Source organism: Phyllopteryx taeniolatus, chromosome 13 (assembly GCF_024500385.1).
Source record: "Phyllopteryx taeniolatus isolate TA_2022b chromosome 13, UOR_Ptae_1.2, whole genome shotgun sequence".
NCBI lineage: Eukaryota > Metazoa > Chordata > Actinopteri > Syngnathiformes > Syngnathidae > Phyllopteryx > Phyllopteryx taeniolatus.
The window spans coordinates 18144560-18169671 of record NC_084514.1 but is presented as its reverse complement, the minus strand read 5'-3'; the positions used below and the strand labels follow the sequence as shown (position 1 = coordinate 18169671).

The window sequence follows — 25112 nt, the reverse complement described above, 5'->3', positions numbered from 1 at the left end:
GGCTTCATGAATCCTTCTTTGATGACTTGGGGGGGGTGGGGGGGGGGGGAAAGTGACGCGCCCAACAGCGTCTGCAGCTCAGCCCTTCATATTCATATTCATATTCATAACAAGCACAGCATCAAACGCTCACGTTTGCTCCTCTTTTTGCTAATCTTTCATTATTCATCACATATATTCACACGTCTCCGTGTGTAGATATGCGCGTGTTTTAATGGCGACTTTGACGTTGCGATGCACAACTTGTTTTACGGTTCCGTGACGCAACATTAGGTACACCTGCACCGTCGAACTCGTGATGAGATGCAACCAAAACGTTTGCCCGTGCAAAGAGCAATTGTCCCTTTTATTGACACTGTAAAAAGCTTCCGATGTCAAAATGTCTCAAATTTGTGAACATTTCAAAGTCTTACATTTGAGGTTGAGCCACTTTCTACTTCCCGGGTGATTCGGAAGGTTTGCGGCCGCCGTCAGCTTAGCATGTAGCGGCGGGTGCATTTGAATGTTTTCCATTGTTTGCAGAGAGTAGTGAGCTGGCAGGCCGAGGCCCGGCTCGCGCTCAAACTGTCCAACGTGACAGAACGAGACGCCGGCAAGTACTGGTGCCGCGCCACTAACTTTGTAGGCACGTCGCAAAACGCCTTCTGGCTCAAAATACAGCGAGCAGGTAACAGCGACCGCTTTCAAAAGCGTCTGTGTGTCTCCTCCTTTTCCCTTGGGGCGCTCGCCGCGGTTTCATCTGCCGCCGCCGCCGCCGCCTCGGTTCCGTGTCCGTCGCATTCGCGCATCCTACACGTATTCGTCACGCTTCGGCTACGTTTGCGCTGCAGGTTGTTAAATCCGATCTTTTTATGCAGTCGTTGACATTACAAAAACAGATGTGGCTTCTATCGTGGACGAAACGCGTCCGTGACGTCGCCCGACGCGCGCGACGTGACGTCCGCGTTTCAACATTTTGTGCAACCGAAGCCGACATTTTCTTCGATGTATCCGTTGGAAAGCATCTCCTTTTCGCCACCGACTGTTTTCTGTTGCTTCGTCCGCCGTCGTCGTTTTGTGGCGTTTCGGTTTTGTCGAACGATTGTGACGACAACACAAAGGCCAGCGCGTCCGCACTGCACAGCATCGGATACATATCCGATTTACCTCCACGTATGAGAGCGCCGTGGGTCGGATATGAGCAAATGGGAACTGTACTGTTCACGTTGACATGAAAAAAAAAGAGTCCGACACGTGTCCCGTTGGGCAAGCAAATCGGAATTGACCTGCAGTGTGAACGCAGCCTTAGTGACGCTAAACCGATCCAGTGTAGGTCAACAACATACGAAAGATGGATTTATTTCGTAACACAAAACAGCCTACATCTCACTTTTCTAACAGTTGGATTTTGGGGGTGTGTTCAGTTTATTGTGAGTTGCCTTTTTATAGTTTTAAATTGGATCCCAAAGTCTTAGTCATACTCAGACTTGACGGAAGGGGCCCAAACGACCTCGACGATGTTTGACGTTGGATCTAAGTGGCCTTTGAAAAGTCGACAGAGTCTTGAATTAATCCACGTTGCCTCAAATTGTTTGAAATTTGATCAAAGTCAACTTAAAGTTTTGGATTTACTCCAGGTGAATTTCATTGACTAGTCGTAAAAAGTCTTCGATTTGCTGTAAAAAGTGATAAATCTGAAACTTGATCAGTCAACTGAAAACATTGAATCCGACCGAGTAGCCATAAAAGGGATACATTTGATTTTATAGTCTTAAATTTGATCAAAATAGCCTTAGAATGTTTCAAATTGGATCCAAATCAAGTTTGAAAGTGCTAGATTGGAGGAGAGCGCCTTAAAAAGTTTCACTTTTGATGAAAGTGGCTTTAAAAAGGCTTCAGTTTCATCGAATAGCCTTTAAAAAGGTTTCAAATTGGATACAGGTGGCTTTAGCCGAGTTTGACATTGATTAAAGTAGGCTTAAAAAGTTCACTCTAAAAGTCTTGAACTTTAAAAAGTCTAGAGAAGTCTTATGTGCGATCAAATTCTTTATATTGAATCAAATGGCATTCATAAAGGCCTTTTAAGTAGTCTTCAAAGTTTTACATTGGATCTTTAAAAAAAAAAATGGAATTGATCAAAGTAGCCTTGGGGGAAAATAGTTTGGTCAGAAATGGATGCTTTGCTTTTCTGGTTGTATTCAAGTTGACAAAACAACATTTGATGACTAAAAAGTGCAAACTCCCTCGAAAAAGAAAACGCCTCCCAACGGTTTTTGTGCGCACGCTTCAGCAAGTGAGCGTGACAAAAAATAAGTGGATAATAAGAAACATATTCCAAAAAAAAGTGCTGCGACACGAGTTGAGCACCAGCGTCGATGGGTTTTTTTTTGCGTTGTTGTCCTTGTGGTGAAGGTTCTGCTTGGGTGTCTTCTTGTGCGTCTTCTTTTCTCGTGTCTTTGCTGTGTTTCAAGGTGCTCTCTTGATGGTGTTCCTTCCTTCCTTCCTTCCATCCTTGCTTCCTTGCTTCCCTCCATCTGGCTTCCCTTCAGACGGCCGGTATTAACACCACCGACAACGAGCTGGAGGTGCTCTTGGTGTCCAACGTGTCTTTGGAGGACGCGGGCGAGTACACTTGCCTGGCGGGGAACTCTATCGGCTACGCTCACCACTCTGCTTGGCTCACGGTGCTTCCAGGTACGCCCGCGCCCGCCCGCCACCGCCGCTCGAACCGGGTCCGGTGTCCCGGGAAGTTCCTTTGAGCTACTGACAACTACAGCGGGCTCAATCCGTGTTTGTCATTTTGCAGGAGTTTGATTTCAACTTGTACGGTTGCAGTAAAATATGGGAGGTTTATATTATCTTGTCGTCCATTAGTTTGAGAATAATAATTACTAATTGAATCCTATTTTATATATTAGCAAAAAAACATGTCGTTTCAATGAATCACTTACTCGTCGATCCATCGATTAATTGTTGCACCTCTAATTTGATACTTACTTTAATTTAAAAAAGATGGGTGCAATAGTGGTCTAAGTGCAAACATCTGTCACATCTATCAATATTTCATGAAAGATAAAAACTCACATTCACCGAGACAAACATGCAGATGTACCGGCACTGGGGTTGGCCCAGCGTTGCGCCGGCCAAATATCCAAATTGGAAGGTCATCTGAAGGATAACTCTTCTTTTTTTATGTCGCGCGTAACTTCAACATTGGAGTTGAATGGAGTTTGCCCACTCTAGTTGTCATTGGCTCATTTCTAATAACAACAAAATGATGATGTTGTTTTTTTTTTTTTTTTAATGTTTGGTCCCTTTTGCATGAACAGAACTCACTCCTCTCGTCCGTTAAGAGCGCTTTCGCACTCACAGCGTTAGCGAAACGGATGAAGCGAGGTGTTACGCAACACCACTTGACAATGTCATGCTAAAATCAGAATGGCGACATCACTGAATGCGGCATGTACAAATAGTTGACTCGGTTTAGTATGTTAGCGGTTTCATCAAAGTGGCCCTAAAAGTACAACAAAAAAAACAAAAAAAAAAGTCTTGTATTTAATCCCAAAAAAGAAGTGTTAAAAAGGTTTTCATTGGATCAAAATGGTCTGTAAAAAAGCCCAACATTTGATCAAAATTGTCTTTAAAGCCTCTGTTCTGATAAGTATGACATTTGATTTAAAGAAAAAGCTATATTTATATCTATAAATATATACCTTTAAAAGTCTTGATTTTTGTCATAGGCTTAAATATTAACAGAGTAAACTTAAAAGTGGAGAAGTCAGAATTCGTCAAAACAACCTAAATAAGTCATACATTTGAAAAATGGGCTGATAAGTCATATTTGTGTAATGAGAAATGGGCTGAAAGAGTCTTCTTACATTTGGCCAAAATGATCTTCATAAAAATCTTAGATTGGATCCAAATGGACTTTAAAAAGCCTCGTCAATGTTTTCAATTTGATCATTTGCCTTCAAAAAAATCCAATGAAGTCTTGACATTTGATGAAAATGACCCTCAAATGTTCAGAAAATGCATAACATCTCGTCCAAGTGACCTTAAAAAGTCGGCCGTTCAACGAGTGGCCTTCAAAGTCTTGAATTTGATCGAAATGGCCTCGAAAGATCGGAAAGCGTCTCAATTTTCGTTCCGATCAAAATGGCCGTAGTCCAAGCCTAAGCCTTACATTTGAGCCCCAAAATGTCTGGAAAAATTTCTTATCTGGACGCATCTATTTGATCAAAGTGGCCTATGACAAACTGATCAGTGGCTTGAAACTATCCCCCAAAAGTCCCAGTTGCCTTGGGAGAGTCTGAAAAACTCAGTCCACTTGTCAAGTCTGACAGCAAACAACTGAAAGCAGATTTATGGCTGCGAGTGTGAAAGCGAAACACGATCGCCGTCGGCTTAGCGTTGGCATCGGCGCCGACGTTTGCAGTTCGTTATTTGGACTCGACTTGTACGAAGCGCTGCTGAATCAAGTTTCGAGCCAACCGAGGAGCGGGCCGAGTTCATTTCAAAAGGGACCTGGACGTTCCATTATGACAATATTTTTTGTATATTATTGTTGTAACATGAGGCAGCTGGGAGGAAAGACTTTTTTTGCGCTGTTGTTGTTGTCGTTTGTGTCGAGAAAGTTTTGATCGCGACACAACAACACACGACAACAGAGCTGCTCATTGTTTTTTTTTTAATAATAACAATGTTTTTTTTTCTTTTTTGATTGTAAATTCAAATAATCACAGGCGAGAACGAGTTATTTGATGAGTATTCAAATAATGACAAGCGCCGTTTTTCCAAATCCCGCGTGGCCGCGGAGCACCCGACCGAGTCTGTCCTCCCCCCTGCACTCCAAGCACTTGAGTCGTGGTTCGCGGCGGTCTCGTAGCCGCCGCCGCCGCCGACGACACGCGGCATGTAAAGCAAAGCGCCGGTGTTGATCCCGAGCAGCGAGTCCGGAGAAGGAGGACTACTACGCCGACATCCTGATCTACATGACGGGCTGCGTGCTGTTCATCTTGGCCGTGGTCATCGCCGTGCTGTGTCGCATGCGCATGATCGCGCAGAAGACGCTGCCCGAGCCGCCCGTGCAGAAACTCTCCAAGTTCCCGCTCAAGAGACAGGTAACAGAAAGTAGATACGAGATTCGCACAGCCCCGATTCCTCGGGTATTAAGTCGGTCACTTGACCCACGAAGTCGGTCCGTCGGTAACTCGCTTCCTCGGGTCAGCCCGTCGGTCGGTCGGTCCGGTCCGTTGGTCGGTCGTTCAGTTGGTCAACCAGGTCGTCAGTGAGTTATTTTGGTAAGTTAGTTCATCTCTCGGTATTCAGTCACACGGTTATCAGTCAATGAGTTTGTTCGTTGTTGAAAAGTAGTGAGTCAGTAAATCGGTCGGTCAGTCAGTTACTAGGTTAGTTCGTCCGTAAATTAGCCAGTCGTTCAGTCAGTCAGTGGATTAGTGAGACATCGAGTTAGTCAGTCAGTCCGTTGCTTGGTTAATTTGTCAGTCGCTTAGTTAGTCGTTCGGGTAGTCACTAAGTCTGTTAGTCACTCAGTCAGTCAGTTGGTCAACTACTTAAGTCAGCCACGCAATCAATTGGTCAGGAAGTCAGCTCGTCAATCAGCGAGTTAGTTGGTAAGTCAATTCATCGGTCAGTCACCCAGCTAATCTGTCAATCAGTTGCAGTGTTAGTTGTTGTAAATGAGTCTGCCAGTTAGTGACTTAGTCAGTCAGTGCGTTTGTCAGTCAATCGGCTAGTCAGTCAGTCGCATACGTGTTGTTGTTTAGTCAGTTAGTTTGTTCATTTCAGGGCAGTCAGTTCATTTTGTGAGTTTTGTTTGTTATTCTCTCGTTGAGAGCGAGTCAGTCAGTCGGTGAATGAGTGAATCATTTCAAGGAACTAGCTGAGCAAAAGTCCCGCGTCGAACGTCTCCAATGACTTCCGATAGATCTTCTCCTCCTCCTCCTCCTCCTCCTCTTGCCTGCTTCTCTTCCCGCCGCCATCCGTTGACTAAGTCTTGCAAAAAGCCAAGCGAGTCGACCGTCGGCAATCTCGGAGGTGCGCCGATGGACGTGACGTTTGAGCGTTCCGCTCCAACTTTGAATTGTTGCTGCGTGAATGGGTTTCTTTTTTTTTTTTTTTTTTTTTTTGAGAGCCTCTCTTTTGTCGTTCTTTTCGAAGGTTTTGTCACGTACGCGTGAGACGTTTGCGACCGCTTGGAACATTTGAAGTCGTCTGACTTCTCTCTTCTGAGGCACCGATTTTTATTGCATTCTTGTGTAATCTTTGCTCGCTTTTCGTCCCGCTAATCTCCCGCTTCTTTCCCTCCTCCTTTTTTTTTTTCATAAGCAACTAAATCTCCCTCAAAGCTCCTGGCATTTTCTAGCACTTATTACTTTTCAGGCCTAGCAAATTTGGACCTGGACTGTTTTTTTTTGTTGTTGTTTTCTGTTTTCCTTCCTGTTTTTCTTGTCGTTTTGCTTGAGACGAGAACTTGTCGGTTCATCAGTTTGAAGACGCAAACGCGGATCCATCGGAACGCCGGCAGGAAGTTGCTGTTTGGAAACGGGAGTATCCACGGATGGACGAGCGAAGCGCCAGCTCTTTCTCTCCTTTTTTTTTTTTTTTTTTTTTTTTGCTTTGTCTGTCAGTCAGTCAGTTCATCTGTCACTTTTATAGCTTGTAAGTCAGTTAGCTAGTCAGTTACTTTATTAGTTTGTTACTTGTTAGGTCGATCAGTCATTTAATTGATTTGTTAGTTAGTCAATTTCTTTGTTAGTTATTTTGTTAGTCAGTCATTCACTAACTGGGTTAGTTAAACCGTTCATGAGTCAGTCAGTCAGTTCTGTCCCTTTTTTTGTTTTTAAGTCAGTAGGTGAGTTTCGTTGAAAGTTAGTGTTTGTTAGTTGTAGCGTGCTGCTGTCTGTCGTAAAGTCTTCCGGTTTGCATCTTGAAACTTGAAATGAAACTTTCAGTGAGCGTCGGTGACAACCCGCTAAACCGCTGGCGAGGATTTGAAACCGGGCTTTTTTTCACGGAACGGCCCCCTTTCAGCGACGATAACGGTCTCCTCTGGGATGTGTTTGCCACCCAAGCAGGTGTCCTTGGATTCCAACTCGTCCATGAACTCCAACACGCCGCTGGTGAGGATCGCTCGCCTGTCGTCCAGCGACGGGCCCGCGCTGGCCAACGTCTCCGAGCTGGAGCTGCCCTCCGACCCCAAGTGGGAGTTTTCCAGAGCGCGGTGAGCACGAACCCGGCGGGCCTTTCGCTTAGCCGCGCGCCAACGTTCACGCCGGTGAAAGACTTTCCTTTGCTGGCGTTCCAGGCTGACGTTGGGGAAGCCTCTGGGCGAGGGCTGCTTCGGTCAGGTGGTGATGGCCGAGGCCATCGGCGTCGACAAGGAGAAACCCAACAAGCCGCTAACGGTCGCTGTGAAAATGCTGAAAGGTCAGCTGCTTTTTGGGGTTTTTTTCATTGTGATCTTTCAACAGATTTGTTTTGGATTTTGCTTTTGAATCTTGGGTACATTGTCATGTAAAATTACAAGACATATGTTGTACAATTATGGAGAAATGTTTTAATACTGCCCCCAAACAAGTTGTAATCTTATATAATAATAATAATGTAAAATTATGAGAACAAAAGTAGTCATGGTACAAGAAAAAAAGATAAAGATACATTTGTAAAGTCAAGAGGAAAAAGTAATGTCATGGAAAAAAAGTTGACAAGATAAACCTAGTGAAGTCACAAGAAATAATAGGATAATAATAATAATAATAACTTTACAGGAACGTCATAACTTCCGTTAAAAAAAGTTGTAAAGTCACGATACAAGCAAAAAAATCTAAAATGTAATTGTAACCTTACGAAAATAAATGTCAAATTATGAAGAAAGAAGTCGTAAACTCCCAAGCGTGTGGAAAAAAAAATGCAGTCACCTGACTACTTGCCTGTACTTCGAAGACGCTTTCTAAGCGCTTCGCTTCCCTGACGCGTCCTCCTTCTCCATCTCTTGTCTCAGATGACGCGACAGATAAAGATTTGTCCGACCTGGTGTCCGAGATGGAGATGATGAAGATGATCGGAAAACACAAAAACATCATCAACCTGCTGGGAGCCTGCACGCAAGATGGTAAGGCTTCATTGCTAACCTCCTTTGGAATGCTAATTACCTGGAAGTAACCACACAGTCCCGCAGGTCCGCTCTACGTTCTGGTGGAGTACGCCTCCAAAGGCAACCTAAGGGAGTACCTGAGGGCACGTCGGCCGCCGGGCATGGACTACTCCTTTGATACCTGCAAAATCCCAGACGAGCAGCTGACCTTCAAAGACTTGGTGTCCTGCGCCTACCAGGTGGCCAGAGGCATGGAGTACCTCGCCTCGCAGAAGGTCAGTCGTGTGCGGACTTCAAACACACTTTGGCCGTCGGCAAAAGTAGCAAACAGCAGCTGTAGAAAATACATAGATTTGAAGAGGTATTCCGCAAGGCACGACATTAGGTCCCATTCTTTTTACATCCTACAATAGGGTTTAGGGTTTAAATTTGAAGCTAAAAAGATGAGGGGAAAAAAGTCATGTTACCAGAAAAGTTGTAATGAATTAACAGTAAATAAATTCTATAATTTTACAAAAAATGTTTTGAGCAAAAAGTCATATGGTTGCAAGATAAAAACAACAAGGTACCTTCACATTGCTGACAGTTTCGCTTGTCAGTCCACCCTTCGTCAGGGCTGTCACCGCTTCCGAGTGCGACGTCTTTTAAAACAGCTGATCGGGTCGGGAAACCTTCAAAATAAAGTTCAGCAAGGTAACAGATTCCTCTTAACCGGAAACAAAAAAAATTTGGTCTGAACAAAAGAAATCCAAAAACCCTTTAAAAGAAGAAGGCACGATAAACCTTCTAGACCTATAAACAATTGCAATGTTACGAAACGGGTCTTAACGTGAGGAGAATGTTACGAGAAAAAAAGTTTCAGTTACGTGGAAAAGAAAGTTGCGATGTCACGAGAAAACAAAGTTGTGTTTTCCGTACTGTCGCCATGCAGTAGGTCTGACGCGTCTGGTAACTTCCTTCCCATTGCAGTGCATCCACCGAGACCTGGCGGCCAGGAACGTCCTGGTGACGGACGACAACGTCATGAAGATCGCCGACTTCGGGCTGGCCAGAGATGTGCACAATATAGACTACTACAAAAAGACCACCAATGTGAGAGCGCTTGTCTTTTTCATTATACTAATGACGAGAAGGGATCTTAATTCACAAACGTTATGCAATAAAAGAAGTTTGCAGGTTGCTCCAAGTGAATATTGTTCATTACAACTTTTTACACTTGTCAGCCAATGAAATTGCCATTTCAAATTACAGGACAAATGTTGTATGATTACTAGACAAATGTTGCAAAATTCCAGATCAGTGTTGTAAAATGAAGGGAAATTTTTACTCAAATGATTTCAAATTTCCAGAAAAAAAAGTGGTCGTGTTACATGAAAAAAGATGAAAAGAGCAACTGGTAAAGGTAACGTTGCAAGAAAAAAAAGTTGGAATATTACAACAAATGATCGAAAGTTACAAGCAAAGAGTTGAACAGATAAACTAGTCAAGATATGGAAAAATATTTCAAGGTACGATTAAAAAGTCATCAAATTAAAAACAAAAACTGCCAAATGTAAAATAGTAACGTTATGAGGAAAACAGTGGTGATGTTAGGAGAACAAAAGTAAATGTTATGAGAAAAGTAAGGCGAAAAAGTTGTAATCTTACAAAATTAGGAGTCCAAAAGTTGTAAAGTTACAGGCAAAAAGATACATTTAGTCAAGTAATTCAAAGTTCTGGTTTCAAAAAATCATAAGAATAATAACGATAATGACTACTGATTGACGAAAGAAATGAAAAAGCCCAAGATGTCCATGAACAAAGGTGAACTGCTGTGTTGTGTTGACTGCTGCGTGTTGCGTTTGCCAGGGCCGCCTGCCCGTCAAGTGGATGGCGCCGGAGGCTCTCTTCGACCGGGTCTACACTCACCAGAGCGACGTGTGAGTTTGCCTTTTCGCCTTGTCCAAATATCCCGCCGCGGCGCGTCAGCGTCAGGAACTCAGCGAGCGAATCCGACAACGGGAATCCTCCCGTATCGGCGGCGGCGGCGCATTCCTGACTGCGTTTGTTCCGCGTGCTGCGTAATCTCCCGACACGACACGAGAGAGCGCGGGGCGGCGCCGGGCCTCGGCGTCTTAGCCGTGCTTTCGCTGCGTAAATCCACAGTGAGCGATAAGAGGGCGCTCATTCCACATCTTCCCCTCGGGGATGTTTTTCCACCAGGATTCAAAGGGAGGCGCTCCTTGAAGCGCCTCGCACAGGTCAGGGGGTCACAAAGGCACACGCTCTTGCACTAGCAACGCAAAAAGGGACCACTTCGAGAAAATCGTTAAATTACGGGAAGAAAAAGACAAAAATGTTACAATCGCAACATTCCAAAGATAAAACAGGAAAGTTAAGAGAAAAAGTTACAAATATTATCACAAAAAAAAGGTTTGTCATTAGATAATAGTCATACCGTTAACAATTATAAAAAAAAAAAAAAAAAAGTTGTGGTCTTGCGAGCACAACATGGGGGGGAAAAGAAAGCAAAAAAAAACTAAATGTGGCGTGAATAATGTCGGAATGTTAGTTGTAAAAAAATGCTGTACGATAAAACACGAAAGTAATGTCAACATATGAGTGGGCGGGGGGGGGGGGGGGGGGAAGCTTTAATGTTACGAGCAAAAAATTCAAAAGATAAAATCGAACAAGTTACGGGAAAACAGTCTCGAAAAAATGTTGTGATGCTGCGAGGAGAAAGTTGTTAAAGTTACAGTTGTTTCAATTCCAAGGTCAAGTTGAAATAGGAAGAAAACACTTGAAATGTTCCGAGTAAAATGTGGGAAAGGGATGACAAAGTTTTCCGAGAAAAACTCAAGTTTACAGGAAAAAGTCACGATAACAAATTTGTAATGGGTGAAGACAAAAAAGACAAAATTGGAGTTAAAATGGGAAATTTATGGACTAGATGTTGGAATATTATGGAGGGGAAAAAAAGGTCATAATGGTAAAACTGTAAAGTTACAAGAAAAACATCTTCAACTTTGAAATGTTAAAAGTAGCACATTTAGGAGACAGAAATAGAAATTTTATGAGGAAAAGAAATGAATGTTACAAAATAAAAGTTCAAAGGAGAATAGTACGGTTAAGAGGAAAACGTGCTAATATGATGGAAAAATGATCGTAATCTTACCAGAAAAAAAACGTAGTTACAATAAGAAAAAATGTTGTAAATATACATGACAGAATCTCGATTGTTTGGAGAAAAAAGATGAAAAGACAACTCAGTGAAGTTGGTGGAAAAACAGCATAACGTTACGAGAAAAGAGAAACGTTGTGCGTTTTCCAAGGGCAAGGCAGCGGCTGTCAACTCGGTGGCCCCCGTGTGTGCGTATTCCGGCACACTGGGCGAGAATCCCGCCCGCCGCTGTGTTTTTCCAGCAGGTCTGCATTTTCAGAGCCAGGCCGACTCGAGTACAGGAGCGGAATCCCCGCCCCCCCCCCCGGAGTCACCCTTTTTCATCTTAACGCCACAATATTAGCACAAGAAAAAGAAACTTTTTGCTGGTTTAAGAGCAACTCAAAGTGGAAATAAATGAAATGTAAATCCATCCGTCCATTTCCGCGGGCGTGCCGGAGCCCATCCCAGCTGTCTTTCGGGCGAGAGTACGCCCTGAACCGGTCGCCGGCCAATCGCAGGGCACATACAAACAAACAACCATCCGCACTCACATTCAAACCTACGGGCAATTTAGAGTCATTAATCAACCTAGCACGCATCTTTTGGGGATGTGGGAGGAAAGCCACGTAGGCACGGGGAGAACGTGCAAACTCCACACAGGCGGGGCCGGGGATTGAACCCCGGTCCCCAGAACTGTGAGGCGGACGTGCTAACCAGTCGTCCACCGTGCCGCCCTGAAATGTAAATGAACACACACACACACACACAAAAAAGTTGAAAAGATAAAAGTACAAGTTGCAAGAAAAAAATTAGAACAAGAATCAGCTAGTTATGTGGAAAGAAGTTCAGTGAAAACATGTCAAACAGTAAAGTTATCAAACAAGTCGTTATCCTACGAGAATAATGTCGTTACGTTATGAGATAAAAAGGTGTAAAGTTGTGAGAGAAATTCTGAAAATATAACTACCTTAAAAAAAGATGAGCTTTGATGCTATTAGAAGAAAAGTGTTAAGTTCCAAAATAAAAGTTGTAAAGTAACAAGACGGGTTGGAATGTTAAGAGAGAAAAAACGGAAAGTTACAACCAGGTGGCCTCGAGTACCTTGCTCGCAGAAGGTGAGTCGTGTGAGGCATTACAAGTCACAAAAATAGAAAATGGGAGTTTCGCAAGGTGCGATGTTAGGTCCCATGCTTTTTACATTCCACATTCAAATAAGTGCTAAAGATGAGAAGGAAAGAGTTAGACTTCTAGGAGGAAAACAAGTCATCCATTAGCTCTCTATACATAATACATAACGATTTTTGTGCTGTGTTTGTGCGAGCAGGTGGTCTTACGGCGTGTTACTGTGGGAGATCTTCACGCTGGGGGGTTCGCCATACCCGGGCATCCCCGTGGAGGAACTCTTCAAGCTGCTCAAGGAGGGACACCGCATGGACAAACCCGCCAACTGCACCCACGAGCTGTACGTCGCACTTTCAACACAACACCTTCCTCCGCTGCTTTCGTGGGAAGAAGAAAAAAAAAAAAGTCTGCGTCGTCAGGAGGAAAACTGAATATTACAGGACTAACATCGCGGTACTGGATTACAGTGGAAAAAGTCAACAGAAAGAAACGAGAAAGATTCGTGAAGAAAAAAAGATGGGCAAAATGGAAATTTTAGGATTAGAAAAAAGTTGTAAAGTCATAAAGAAAAGAAAATTGTCATATAATTAGGGACAAAAAATCTATATTACAAAAATGAAGTCATGGTATTACTAGAAAAAAAAAGTTGGACTGTTAAAAGAAAAATGTAATATTCTTAAGGAAAAAAATGTTAAGATGAAAAAAAAAGTCGCATTGTTACGAGAAATCCATATTAAAGAAAACGGTAAAGTTAGGGGGGGAAAAAGTTTGAACTTTCCAAAAATGTAGTGATACTAGAATGAAGTCGTAATTATATGAGCGGAAAAGTTGGATTGTTGCCAGGTTGTAATATTATGAGAAAAAAGTTGTAATGTCAAAACCAAAAAATTGGAATGCTACAAGTCAGAAAGAAACAGGAAAAAAGAAAGTAAAGTTAAAATTGGTGATGTGCTGGGATACAATCATAATTTGCCAAGGAAAAAATACAACAAACACGGAACTAATATGACAAGAAAAATGTAAAGTAATGAGTACGCAAAAAGTTGGAATATTAACATAGAGGAGAAACTAAAGTGAAATTATGCAAAAATTTGGTAAGATTGTGAGATAAAATTGTAATGCAAAAAAGTCCGAAAGTTTCAGGAAGTCAGTGCTACCAAAAATAAGAGTTATGAGTAGAGGGGGGGAAAAAAAGTCAAAAAAGTTGTATTGGTGCAAGAAACGTTGTGAGAAAAAGTCAATAGTACAAGAATGAAGTTGTAATATAACAAAAAGGTGTCATACAAATTATAAAGAAAATATTGTAATATTTAAAAAAAATGCAGTTACAAGAAAAAAGTCAGAATGTTCAAAGAATGAAATTAGAATGTGAGAAAAGTCGTGATATTACAATGGAAGAGTTGAAAAAATAAAATTGTGAAGTTATGAGAAAAGTTGATAATGTTGTGAGATAAAATCATAATTTGCGATTTTTTTTAAAAAGTGGGAAAAAAACTGCTCATACGCCAAGAACAAAAAAAAAAAAAAAAGCTCATTGAACGTGAACATTTGTTGACTTGATTGTTTCTGTCCCGTCTGTCGAATCGTTTTTCGAACCGCTTTCCGTTGACTTTGGTCTCGACGGATTCGGAATGACAGAGCTTGCTGAAGCTAAGCTAATGTGCTAAGCTAACGCGCTCATGCGCGTGTTCCAGGTACATGATCATGCGCGAGTGCTGGCACGCCGTGCCGTCGCAGAGGCCAACGTTCCGGCAGCTGGTGGAAGATCACGACCGCGTTTTGTCCATGACGTCCACCGATGTGAGTCCCGCGCACACACACACGCACGCGCGCGCTACTATTGTAGTAATGCAGTGATTCCCAATCGTGCGGGAAATGATCCAATGGGACTTAAGTGGTCTGCAAATTCTTATTTTCGATGTTCATCTGTCTTATCCAGCGCAGTATAGTGACACGCAACAAGAACAATTTAGTGGCAGAATAAAGACAGAGTTGTAGTGAAAATATGGTTTATTCGAGTCAGGTTTTGTTGGGCTCGGCCTCCTCGGGCGCGTTTTCCACTCGGGCCCGAGTCTTCGTTGTGTGCCGCTGCGGCCTTGAATTTCGAGCTGTTGCGCCCGATGCTGCTTGCTCATATTAGATAAAAAGACCATTGACTGGCACAAAGGAAAAGTACTGAGGCGTTGTTAGGCTGGGTGGGAGGAGACCAAGATAGGGGGGGGGGGGGGGGGGGGGGATAAAAACTGAGAAAATAGTCATTGTTGAAAGAAAAAGATCCAGCAAAAGTTGGGAAGGAACTTTTCACTTTGATGACTTATTTTTTCTCACAATATTCCAACTTTTTTCTTTTGTTTTCCCTTTGTAGGAAAAAAAAAATTGGGGGGTTTTGACATTTTCCTCATAATGGTGGAGCAACACATGTAAACAGATATCATAATACTCACAGGCGCGTCGTTATCCTCTGCAAAGAATGACAAATATTAGTCTTCTTTTGTTTAAATGAGGTTCCGCTGTGTGTATTTATTGCACTGCCGCCCGGTGGGCGAGGCGCGCGCACCGGAAGGATCTTTAGTTGATGTGTTGTACGACCGCCAATACACGGACGGGTTTAGCGAACCTTCTGCCATCGAGCGGGAGCGCATTTAATTGCGGTGCCTGTCACTATACATCGCTGGCAAAGATAGGTTATTTGTGCTCAAATAATCTGCGCTAACGTGTTTGGCGTGATCCGCCAGGAGTACCTGGACCTGTCGGTTCCGCTGGAGCAGTACTCGCCCGCCTGCCAGGACTCCGGCAGCACCTGCTCTTCGGGCGACGATTCGGTGTTCGCCCCCGACCCCGCGGCCGACGAGTCCTGTCTCCCCGAACGCCCCGCCGCCGCCGCCGCCCGGACCTAACCCTCAGCCGAGGCGGGGATACGCCGCCGGGACCCCCGATAATCACCTCACTGAGTCCGGGCTCGGGAAACTCTGAAGGATTTTTTTGATCACAAAGTTTATTTTTGTACACGGCCAGTCTTTTGTTACGGACAATCTGCGGAACGGGAGAAAACGGGAAATGCGGGAGGGGGGGGGGGGGGGGGGGCGGGGCCACCGATCTGTGCCTACCGGGACGGAAGCTCCCGGATCGGCGAAATCTTCCAAAGTCCTTCGCAAAAGAATCCATTGTAATTACAAACATGCAAATGCGAGCTCTGTTCTCCTTTAACGGAACAAAAAATGTTTTGGACGCAAGCAATGGAGAAGACACTGTTGTCACGGAAACCTTTGAAGTTTAGGGAATAACTAAGGTGTATATTTGTAAAGATATTTATAGATCAACACGCTTCGTAAAAGGTTGGCTAAAAAGGGGGCGCGCGCAAAGCTTTTTTTTTTTTTTTTTTTTTGTCTTTTCACTTTTGTAACTTATTTTACATCAGATGACACTTACAAAGAAATATTAAGGACGCACTGGCAAGAAAAAATAAGGGGGGGGGGATATGTTCAAATCACAAGAAAAACCTTAACAGAAAAATGTTGTTAAGTTCCAAGAAAAGGAAGGCCAAAGATTATGAGAATAAAGTTGTAATAGTACCAGAAAAAGTCGGAGTTCCCAAAAAAAAAAAAAAGAAAAGGCAGAATGTTACAACAAAATATTGGTGATAACATAAAGTTGGGAGTATTTTATGTGAAATGTGAAAAAACAAGAAACAACAAATTACGGGGATAAAGCTCGTGAATTTATGAGAAATAATTAAGCTAATATACGAACCAAGTCGTAATATGACCAGAAAAAAAGGCGTCGTTCCCACGAGTTAAAAAGTTTGTAAAGTTACGGGAAAAAATGGAGTCAGAAAGCTACAAGGAAAAAAAAGTGGTTTTACAGAAAAAACATGAAACAGGAAAATTTTTTTTATGTTACGTAAATATGAACAAAGTCGGAAAGTCACACAACAAATGTCGGTGATAAATGATGCCACATTATGTAAAAGAATTTTACTAATATTAGAAGAATGAAGTCGTACAAATAACAGAAAAAAATGTTACAAGAAAAACAAGTAAAAAAGATGTTTTTTTATTATTTTTTGTACGGTTGCAGGGGGGGGGAGGAGTTGGATAGTGACAAGAAAAATTCAGGTTACAAAAAGAAATTCTGTGAAAAAGAAATTGTAAAGTTACAAGAAAACCGAAAAAAAAGATGAATTTTATGTTTACGAGTGGGGGAAAAAAAACGGAACGTTATAAGAAAACTATCGTATACTTATGAGATAAAAAATTCTTAGCATTACAAGAATGCAGTCGTACAACTACCAGAAAAAGTTGTATTTTGCTGAAAATAAAAGTTGCAAATTTACGAAATAAAATGACGAGAACAAGTGAGGAAATTCTATGAAAACAAATCGTCTTAATATAAGAATAAACTTAACTGTACTTTGTCTTGTATTATTCCGATTTAATTTTCCCAACTTTACGATTTGAGGCCTTTTTCTAACATGAAGATTGCACCTTTTTTGTTTTTGTCTTTACGTGTGAGCGGTGGCGCCATTTTGGGTTTCCGGCGTGTCGCTGCTGCTCCTCGGTAGCGTCGGCTTCTTCTTCTTCTCTGGCGTCTTTACCGTTTCGTCGTTGCTCGAAACCAGAAGAAGCGACGAAACTCCTGCTGAGAGGCGTTTTGAGCGGCCGACAGGCTCAACGGAAACTACGTGCCCCATCATGCTTTGCACCTCAATAGTCAAGCGACTAGCCAAGTGGAAGAAAAAGCAATATTTGTGTGTGTGTGTGTGTGTGTGCGAACGTTGCTCTTCAGTGTTAAAACTGACATGAAGTCATGCTGTGCGCAGCCAAAAGTGAAAACACTATTTTGAAAAAGTCAAAACATCATTTGGATTTCTTGACATTTTGTTGTATTTAATTTTTGGGTGGGGGGGGTATGAACTGTATATTTGCTGGATCCTTCGTCGTCAAAAGTGCCAAATGAAGTCTTAAAAGTCGCTTTCACTGAGTCGCCAAAAGTCAAGCGGCAGCAAAGCATTATGGGATGAAAAGTTCAAAGGAAAAAAAGATATATTTTAATAATAATGATAAACGATAATTATCTCGCTGCTACTGTACGTGAAAAAGAGAAAACCCTCAAGACCGTGTGAGTACTTAATAAATAATTTGTCCACTTTTAGTCGTTGATTCTGCTGGGAGACATTTAAACACCAAATATTGTAATAATGATTAATAATATGAAATCAACAATTCTTCCCTTGATCGATTGTTTGGTTTGGAGTGTCTGGTTGGAATGAAAAATGGAAGGCACAAAAACAGTGAAGAAGAACAAACGTATGTGATGTTTTTTTTTTATTTTTTTTTATTTATTCTTCCATGCTGTGTCAAAGCTTTCCCTATGGTGAGAGTCTTTTTATTCAAGCTACCTGCGTTTAATTTTGCTTTTTTTTATTATTATTATTATTATTCATTTATTCGAGAGCCTGATGATCTCCTCACTCAATGCTGCCCCCTAGCTTTCATGCTAACCTCGTCGATGTTTTTCACGTTGTTGGCACGTTAAAAGGTTTAACGTTTAAAAAAAAGGACACAATTCAACCTTAGATTTAATGGCAACACGAGCAGCTAGCATGTTAGTGATTATTTTCTACCGCTAGCAATGACAACCTCGTGGACAAAATATTTCCACTATTCACAATTTTTTTTTTCTTTTACAAATTTGAAGTGTAAAAAAACTAAAGGTGTTTAATATGTATGTAACATGTAGACCGAGAGCGCTCACAAGTTAACGTTAAAAATCTTTTTCTCAAACAATATCTGATGAATGCTAGCAACTAATTATCAGCATTGATTTTTTTATTATTTTTTTTGTATCCAAAATAACAATTCAACCTTAGATTTGACGGTAAAGCGAGCACGTAGCCTACTTATCCCACGCTCGCGTACAAAACAGGTGAACAGGTTCTGTACGAATTTTCGTCATTGCCATAATCCGAAATACAGAAACCATTCTAGCGTAGGTTGGGTTGTGACGCAAGTGCTGTATTCTACGTTACGACTTTCACGTCCCGCGTTTTATACCGTTAGATATGACCTGCCAATCTAGATAGTATTTTAAAATAATCTGCTTTGATTTTTTTGTCTTTTCCACAAATTTTCCCAAAGGAATTTTAAAGCATTAAAAAAAAAAAAAAAAAGCGCTTGCTTGCAGTATGTGCTTCTAACACATCAACCAAGAGCATATTTGGACGGAAGAAAAATGTTGGGAATATTTTTACGAATTATCGGCATTGCCAAATTTGGATTCAAAATTCCCAATTTGACCATAGATTTGGTACCGCGAACAAGAACATTTTAAAGCATTAAGAAACGAGCACTTGTGTTTGTAACATGTCAACCAAAAGCACAATTTAATGTTGAAAATAGAGCTAGTTATGCATAGCAGAAGCTAGCTGGCTAACATTGGCATTTAAGCGACTGTGCACTACGACATTCATGTCCCGTGGTTTTCGTGTACGAGATATTTGCCCAAAAAATGATAAGACCCCAGATTTGAAAACAACAATTTACAAATTTTGCAAGCAAATTTCAAGCGAGATAAGTTCACAGCGTCAATTCCTTTTTTTTTTTCGTCCGGAATAAACAATTTGACCTTCGATGTTAGCAGCTTGCATATTAACGACAGCTACATTTACGTTTTCTTTTGTAAGTGAATGTTTTGTGTAAAAAAAAGAACGCTTGTCGAGAAGCAACTTTTCCGACGTTTACATTTTCAAAGTGACGATAGTGGCGACTCATCGGCTTTTTCAGTTTTTTTTTTGGACTTTCCTAGCTGGAATTTTTATTGTCGTTTGTTCTTCTCACGCAGTGTTTATCTTTGGTCAGATTAATTTATAGTTTGAAACATGCTTGCTGTTGTACATAAGAGACAGACTTTTCTTTTTTTTTTTTTTTTTTAAGAGTTTTATTTAGCTGTGTGAGCTATATTTTTTTTTGTTTGTTTGTTTTGCATTCCACTTTAGAGCAATTAGCAGCCAGCTTATATCACGTAATTTATTTTCAATAACATAGAAAAGTGGAACTAACGTTTGGACTTTTTGTTTTGTTTCATATGATGATGACGATGATGATGATGGATGCTGTGGAACATTCCGGCACAAGGTTGCGGTCAGTTCCCTCTCGCTGAAATCTTGTGTGACAAAACCATGAAGCTGTCTGTCAACAAACAGCTTGTCAATAAACATCCAACATGTTGTCATATGAATGAATGGAGTCTTTTGTTGTTTTTGTAATTTTTAATGCGAGTGGAAAACAAAACTTTTATAAACAAGTAACAAGAACATTATTAAATTGTTATGACACCAAACTAAAAATAATAAATAAATATTTTTGTTTGCCTCCCATCGCAGTTTTTGATTTTTTTGTGGGGGGGGGGCAAGAGCAAAATCTTGCATGATCATTATGTTATCCTCTATGTATAAATGAAAAAAAGAGCATAAAATAGTAAAAATAAATCAATTGAAACTCGCAATAAGTGAAAATATATAAAAATTAAAAAGCAGAAAATGTTCCAAAACGTTTTTTTAAATAATATATATATATATATATATATATTTTTTTTTTTTTAATGGCAAAAAGCTTCCAAAAATGAGCTCAACTTCCATGCATCCATTTTCAACAGCGCTTATCCCGGTTAGTGTCGCGGTGCGCCGGAGCCCATCCCAGCTGACTTCGGGCGAAAAGCGGACGACACCCTGAACTGGTCGCCAGTCAGTCGCAGGGCACATCGAGACACGGACAACCGTTCGCACTGAGTTGGAATTGAATCCACGCTGCCCGCACCAAAGTCAGGCGAGTGGACCACGACACCATCAGTGACCAGAGCTAAACTTGACAGGTACAAATCCCCACAATCAGCAAAATTGAGTGGGGAAAAAAGATACAAAAAAACAAAATCAGCAATATAAAAACAAAACATGACTAAAAACACTTAGAAAGCGCATCTTGAGGGGAAGCAAGTTGCCGGGCCACCCGCCTCAAGTGCCCCATTCATGGCGCTCCTGCGTGTGAGGGCCGCTTGTTTTCGCTCTTAAATGCCTCTTTCTGTTTCGGGGGCCGTTTGCCGGGCCTTTTCCCTTCCAAGGTGCCCCGACCTCGACCCCCCCCCCCCAATTTCCTTGCACTGCAACCAAAGCTCAAACGCTGAGTGCGCTAACTTAACCACCGGCAAACGTCTTCATCCATCCCTAACATAAAACACTGCAAGTCATACGATGGAAAGTCCAAATATTCCATTTATTTACACTTTGGACACACACACAAAAAAATGGGAAAAATACCAAAACCTTTCCCAAAAAAAAAAGGGGGGGGAAATGTCAGACCTTGTCAAAGAAAATGGACAATGATGGAGTAAAAACTGGCCCAAAAAAGGGGTAAATAAACAAACAAATAAATACATAAATAAATGGAATAAGATGTGAAAAAATGGAAATAAATAGAGGAAAAATGGGAAAAGAAAATTTACAGAGGCAAAATGCTATTTATTTTTCGTGAATTGAAATTAATTTTGCTTTAGGTATTAAACAAAGTTTATAATACAAATTAGCATTAAACACTGCAAAAATATAGCATCCCTCCCCAATAGGGGGTTAAAAAAAAAGTAAACTGGCAAAATAAAATATGAAAAAAAGGAGGAAAAAAAAAAAAGGGAAAAAAATGGCCAAGAATTGGGAGGACAAAAATGTGGCCCAAAATAGGCTAAACAAAAACATAATTAAGACAGTGGCCTTTTATTAGCAAGAAAACAAATAAAGGCCAAAAATAATGTCGTAAAAAAGTCATCAAGAATTGACCAAAAAAACAACATAGTGGCAAAACAATTGCTAAAAAAAAAAAAAAAAGCAGTAAAAGTAAATAAATGATAAAAAAAATCAACAACAACAAAAAAACCAAAAGAGTCAAAAAATAAGCGTCTCCATTCAGGAACATTTGGAAATGTCGCCATGTGTGATTGGCAGAAATGTCAAGTTGTTTTAGTAAATACTTCCTGTTTGTTTCCAATATTTCCTGCTTCCCCTTACATGATTGTTGTGCATAATTATGGCTAACAATTGACGAAATGATGGACCATAATGGCAGCGCTTTTTCTTTTTTTTTTTTCCCCTTCCACGCAAGGAGCGTTGCGACTGTGTGCACGAGCCTCTGGCGGCGACGCGGCCTCCGCGAGCCTTCCGCCGTCACGCGACCTCGCCGAAATGTTGAATACTCGCCACCCGCCCGCAACATTCGAAGCACGAGGGCGCTTAGGAAAACAACTTTGGCCGCCGGCGAAATGATGACTATGAACGGGCCCGTTGCGCTTCTTTGTTTTGTTGCGTTTTGGGCCGCGCGCGGGACAACACAAGGAAAAAAAGACATGGAAAATGTGGACGTCAACTTGTTGTTTGTCGTCGCCACAGAAGGAAGATCAACAATTCATGAGACAACCGCTCGGGCTTTGTTGTCATGGTTACCGCCGGGGATGTTGTTCGGTGCCCCTTTTTGAGTACTCACCGCGGAACGATAGCACTTGTAAGTTGAATCCATCGCATTTCAAGGAAATGACAAACAATTGACCTTCCCTCCTTCCTTTCTTCCTTTGTGACACACGACGATTCGCCGATGTGGCAAAGGCTGCAGTGTAGCGCCAACTACTGGTGAGGAGGACTTACTCCGTGTCCTATTTTCCTGCCTTCAGTTTTGGTGGTTGGTACCGACAGCCTTCACTTCACGTTTTTTCTTGAATATAAAACGTTACTCTCGTACCATTATGACTTTTTTTTCCCGGGAGAGTGAAACATTTTTCTCAAATCTAAGAGACTTTTCGCATACAATTACAAAATAATGCCTTGAAAATACATATTTTCCTAAAAAAAAAAAAAGGTTACAACTTGTTTTCCGTTGAAAAAAAATGCACTTTTTCAATCTCAAAATGTATTAAGAATCCAGTTTCTATTTGCAAAAATATACAAGTTTTTAAAAAATGTACTACTTCATTCTCATAAAATGACAACTTTTACTTTTTGAAAATACACAACTGTAATCTACGATTAAGACTTTTCTTTCTCCAAAATATAAAATGTTTTTTCTAAAATACAATATACGGGAATTTATTCAGCTATAATGACAAACTAATGTCTTGAAAATATTGCACGTTTTCAGCCACCAGAAAAGAACTTTTTTTCTTGAAAATATACTACTTTTTTCTCAAACAAGTACACATTTTAATTTACAAAATATATAACTTAATTCTTTTAAGATGACTATTTCTTATGCAAATGTATACAAATTGTTTTTAAAATGTACAACTTTTCTAAAAAAAAATGATAAATGATGATAAATGAAAAATTCTCACAAAATGATGACTTTTTGTAAAAAAATATACGTTTTTCATTGAAATATTCTGGGGGCCTTTTTCTCAAAGGTTCTGGCTCTAAATTCTATCAATTTTTCATTGTAATTCATGACATTGAAAAAATACAATATATTCTCCTAAATATACTAGTCCACTAAAATATACAACTTTGTCCTCGCAAATGATTCTTTTTTTAAAAATACGTTTTAAAAAATCACTAAAATATAATGATATATGAATTAAAAAAAAAAAAAAATGTTTGCTCTAAAATATAGATTTTTTTCCCCATTATTATTAATATACACCTTTTCTGAAAATAGAAATCATTTTCTCTGGAAAATATCCAACTTTTTTCATTAAAAGTGTACAAATATATTTGAAAGATCAGGACTTTTTTTTTCTTTCAAAGATATTTTTAGTTTTCATGAAAATATGGACAGATTCTTGTCATTTTCCTTTCTTTCATCATTCTATTTCAAGTCACAACTTTTTCCACATCATTTTTATGAAAACAAGTAAACAGGTTGTGGCAAAAGCAGTTTTTTTTTTTTTCTGCGTGGGCCTTGAAAGAAAACCAAATGAAAAGTGGAGTCAGAGGTCATCTCGGTGATAAGACGAGAACATTATGCCGGCTCGTTAAGTGACTTGGGAAATAAACAACCTCTTGCGTCATTCGCTCACTTGATTGTTGCATTTTTTTCGGCGTCATTAAGGCGGGAAAACGTGCGAAAGCCGTGACCTCGCTTTCACCTCGAGCGGCATCTGAAGGTCGTCAGTTAAAATGGCGGCCGGCTGTCATGTGTGAGAAACTTTGTGGAAAGCCGCCAAAACGGGGCGGGCGCTCTTTGGGTGCGTGGGCAAGATGCTTTGTTCCCACGCGCGCCTCTCCACAACTTGGAAGCGTTTTCGTTCGACTCGGAGCGAGTCGGGATGTTTCGTCGCGGGGTCGCACGATTATCGGCAGCGACAATCGGCATCAATTTTACTGGCTAAACTTCAGCTAGCTAGTATGTGTGTATTTTTCATAGTGTATTTCTTTTTGAGTGATTTCTTGAAATAATGGCGGCACGGCGGTCAAACCGGTTGGCACACGTGCCTCTCAGTTCTGAGGGCCCGGGTTCAAATCCGACCTTCGGCAAGCTAATGATGCGTTTCCATTTTGTCGGAACTTTATAAGACACGATGCTGCACCTGGGAGCTCCCTGCAAAATAAAGATCTCGATTGTCCTACAATATTTCAAAATAATAACACGTTGCAGATCTGTAAAGCCGTTGAATAAATATACGCTTCAAGACATTGAAGTGAAGTGTCGGAGAATGATGTTAATGACAATAGTTTCCCTTTTACCGCAAATGAATTTCGGCTCTCTGCCTCCTCGACGGCTCAGAAACGGTGTCGGTAACGGCCCGGAAAAAAAAAAACTGGCTAGTGCAGCATTATTCTGCATTATGTCCACATTTTGTTATTGGTTAGGGGAAATGTATGGGAGTCAAAGTATACATTTCCTTTGTAGCAGAAGTGAATGTTGACAGAAGGAAAAATAACAAAGTACAGATGCGTGACAAATTCTACTGAAGTAGAGCAAGAAAGTATTTGTACTCTGCTACATCACAAGAGCGACCCTGAACTCGTCCTTATTTGAAACGCATCAACAAACTCTAAACCGAGAACAACTCAAACCCACAACGAGCGTGTCGCCTTTCAAATCGGGCAGCGTGAGGGCGGGCCTTCACATCTGAGGACCCCGGGGACTTTGTGGGTGGAGGACAGCTCCGGTTTACCCAGCATGCCTCGCTCTCGGGAATAATTGCTCAACACGTTCGCGGGGTCATTAAAGAGCTACGAGCGTTTCTGAAGCAAAATAGAGCGTGTAGTATCGTGTGTGCGGCGTGCAGCGGGGAACTGCTGAGTGAAGGTCACGTTTCATTTCCTCGTGGTTTTCCAAAAAAAAAGACCCCAAAAAGTCAACAGCAGCGAGCCCGGTGCCTCGTGTGGTGGGCCGTGTAATTACACAGTGTCATTATCTTATTATCGTATCGTATCGCATGTACGCGAGAGCGGCCAAATCCAAATGCCCCCTCGGCCCCCCCCCTGCCCCCGATCCTCAACCCTGGCTCCTTTTTTTATTTTTTAACCCGGCAACAGCGACCACAAGTTCGACTGGTGGCCTAGTTGCGACTTGGCGTTCGCCAGCAACAAAACACTTTTCAATGGAAAACAAATCAAATGCCTGCCGTGTAATTACATACATGGTCCACATAGTACATTGTCTGCATAATTATAGTGCACGCAACCGTGTGTGTAATTATGTCGTGTGGCGTCTTCAGACAGTACAGCAATAGATTTCCTTGTTTTTGTAGCCGTGGTTTTCACTGGCTCGTTCGAAA

At 41.2% G+C, this 25112-nt stretch overlaps 1 protein-coding gene and 1 long non-coding RNA gene across 7 annotated transcripts in view; one reads left to right on the top strand and one right to left on the bottom strand.

The window, feature by feature from the left end:
• Nucleotides 1-19595, top strand: part of fgfr3 (fibroblast growth factor receptor 3) — a 65457-nt gene extending 45862 nt beyond the window's left edge. For 2 of the 5 annotated variants that reach the window (XM_061795927.1, XM_061795924.1), the window contains exons 8-18: nt 2529-2673; nt 4927-5099; nt 7074-7222; nt 7307-7428; nt 8003-8113; nt 8180-8370; nt 9065-9187; nt 9944-10014; nt 12562-12699; nt 14054-14159; nt 15095-19595. In XM_061795927.1, coding sequence (XP_061651911.1) covers nt 2529-2673; nt 4927-5099; nt 7074-7222; nt 7307-7428; nt 8003-8113; nt 8180-8370; nt 9065-9187; nt 9944-10014; nt 12562-12699; nt 14054-14159; nt 15095-15256 — 1491 coding nt within the window. In that variant the 3' untranslated portion in view covers nt 15257-19595. Of the gene's footprint in view, nt 1-522; nt 668-2528; nt 2674-4926; nt 5100-7073; nt 7223-7306; nt 7429-8002; nt 8114-8179; nt 8371-9064; nt 9188-9943; nt 10015-12561; nt 12700-14053; nt 14160-15094 lie in introns of all 5 variants that reach the window. The other 3 variants (XM_061795928.1, XM_061795925.1, XM_061795926.1) reach the window with 2 other exon arrangements.
• On the bottom strand, nt 7436-22014 carry LOC133488275 (uncharacterized). Of its 2 annotated transcripts, none has more exons than XR_009791596.1 (6): nt 21884-22014; nt 12572-12733; nt 8962-9097; nt 8665-8766; nt 8154-8429; nt 7436-8031 (listed from the first exon to the last, which is right to left on the bottom strand). It is a non-coding gene; the product is annotated as an uncharacterized LOC133488275 (long non-coding RNA). The 2 variants fall into 2 exon arrangements; XR_009791595.1 differs by having other exon boundaries at nt 9014-9097.
• Nucleotides 22015-25112: the final 3098 nt, after the last annotated feature.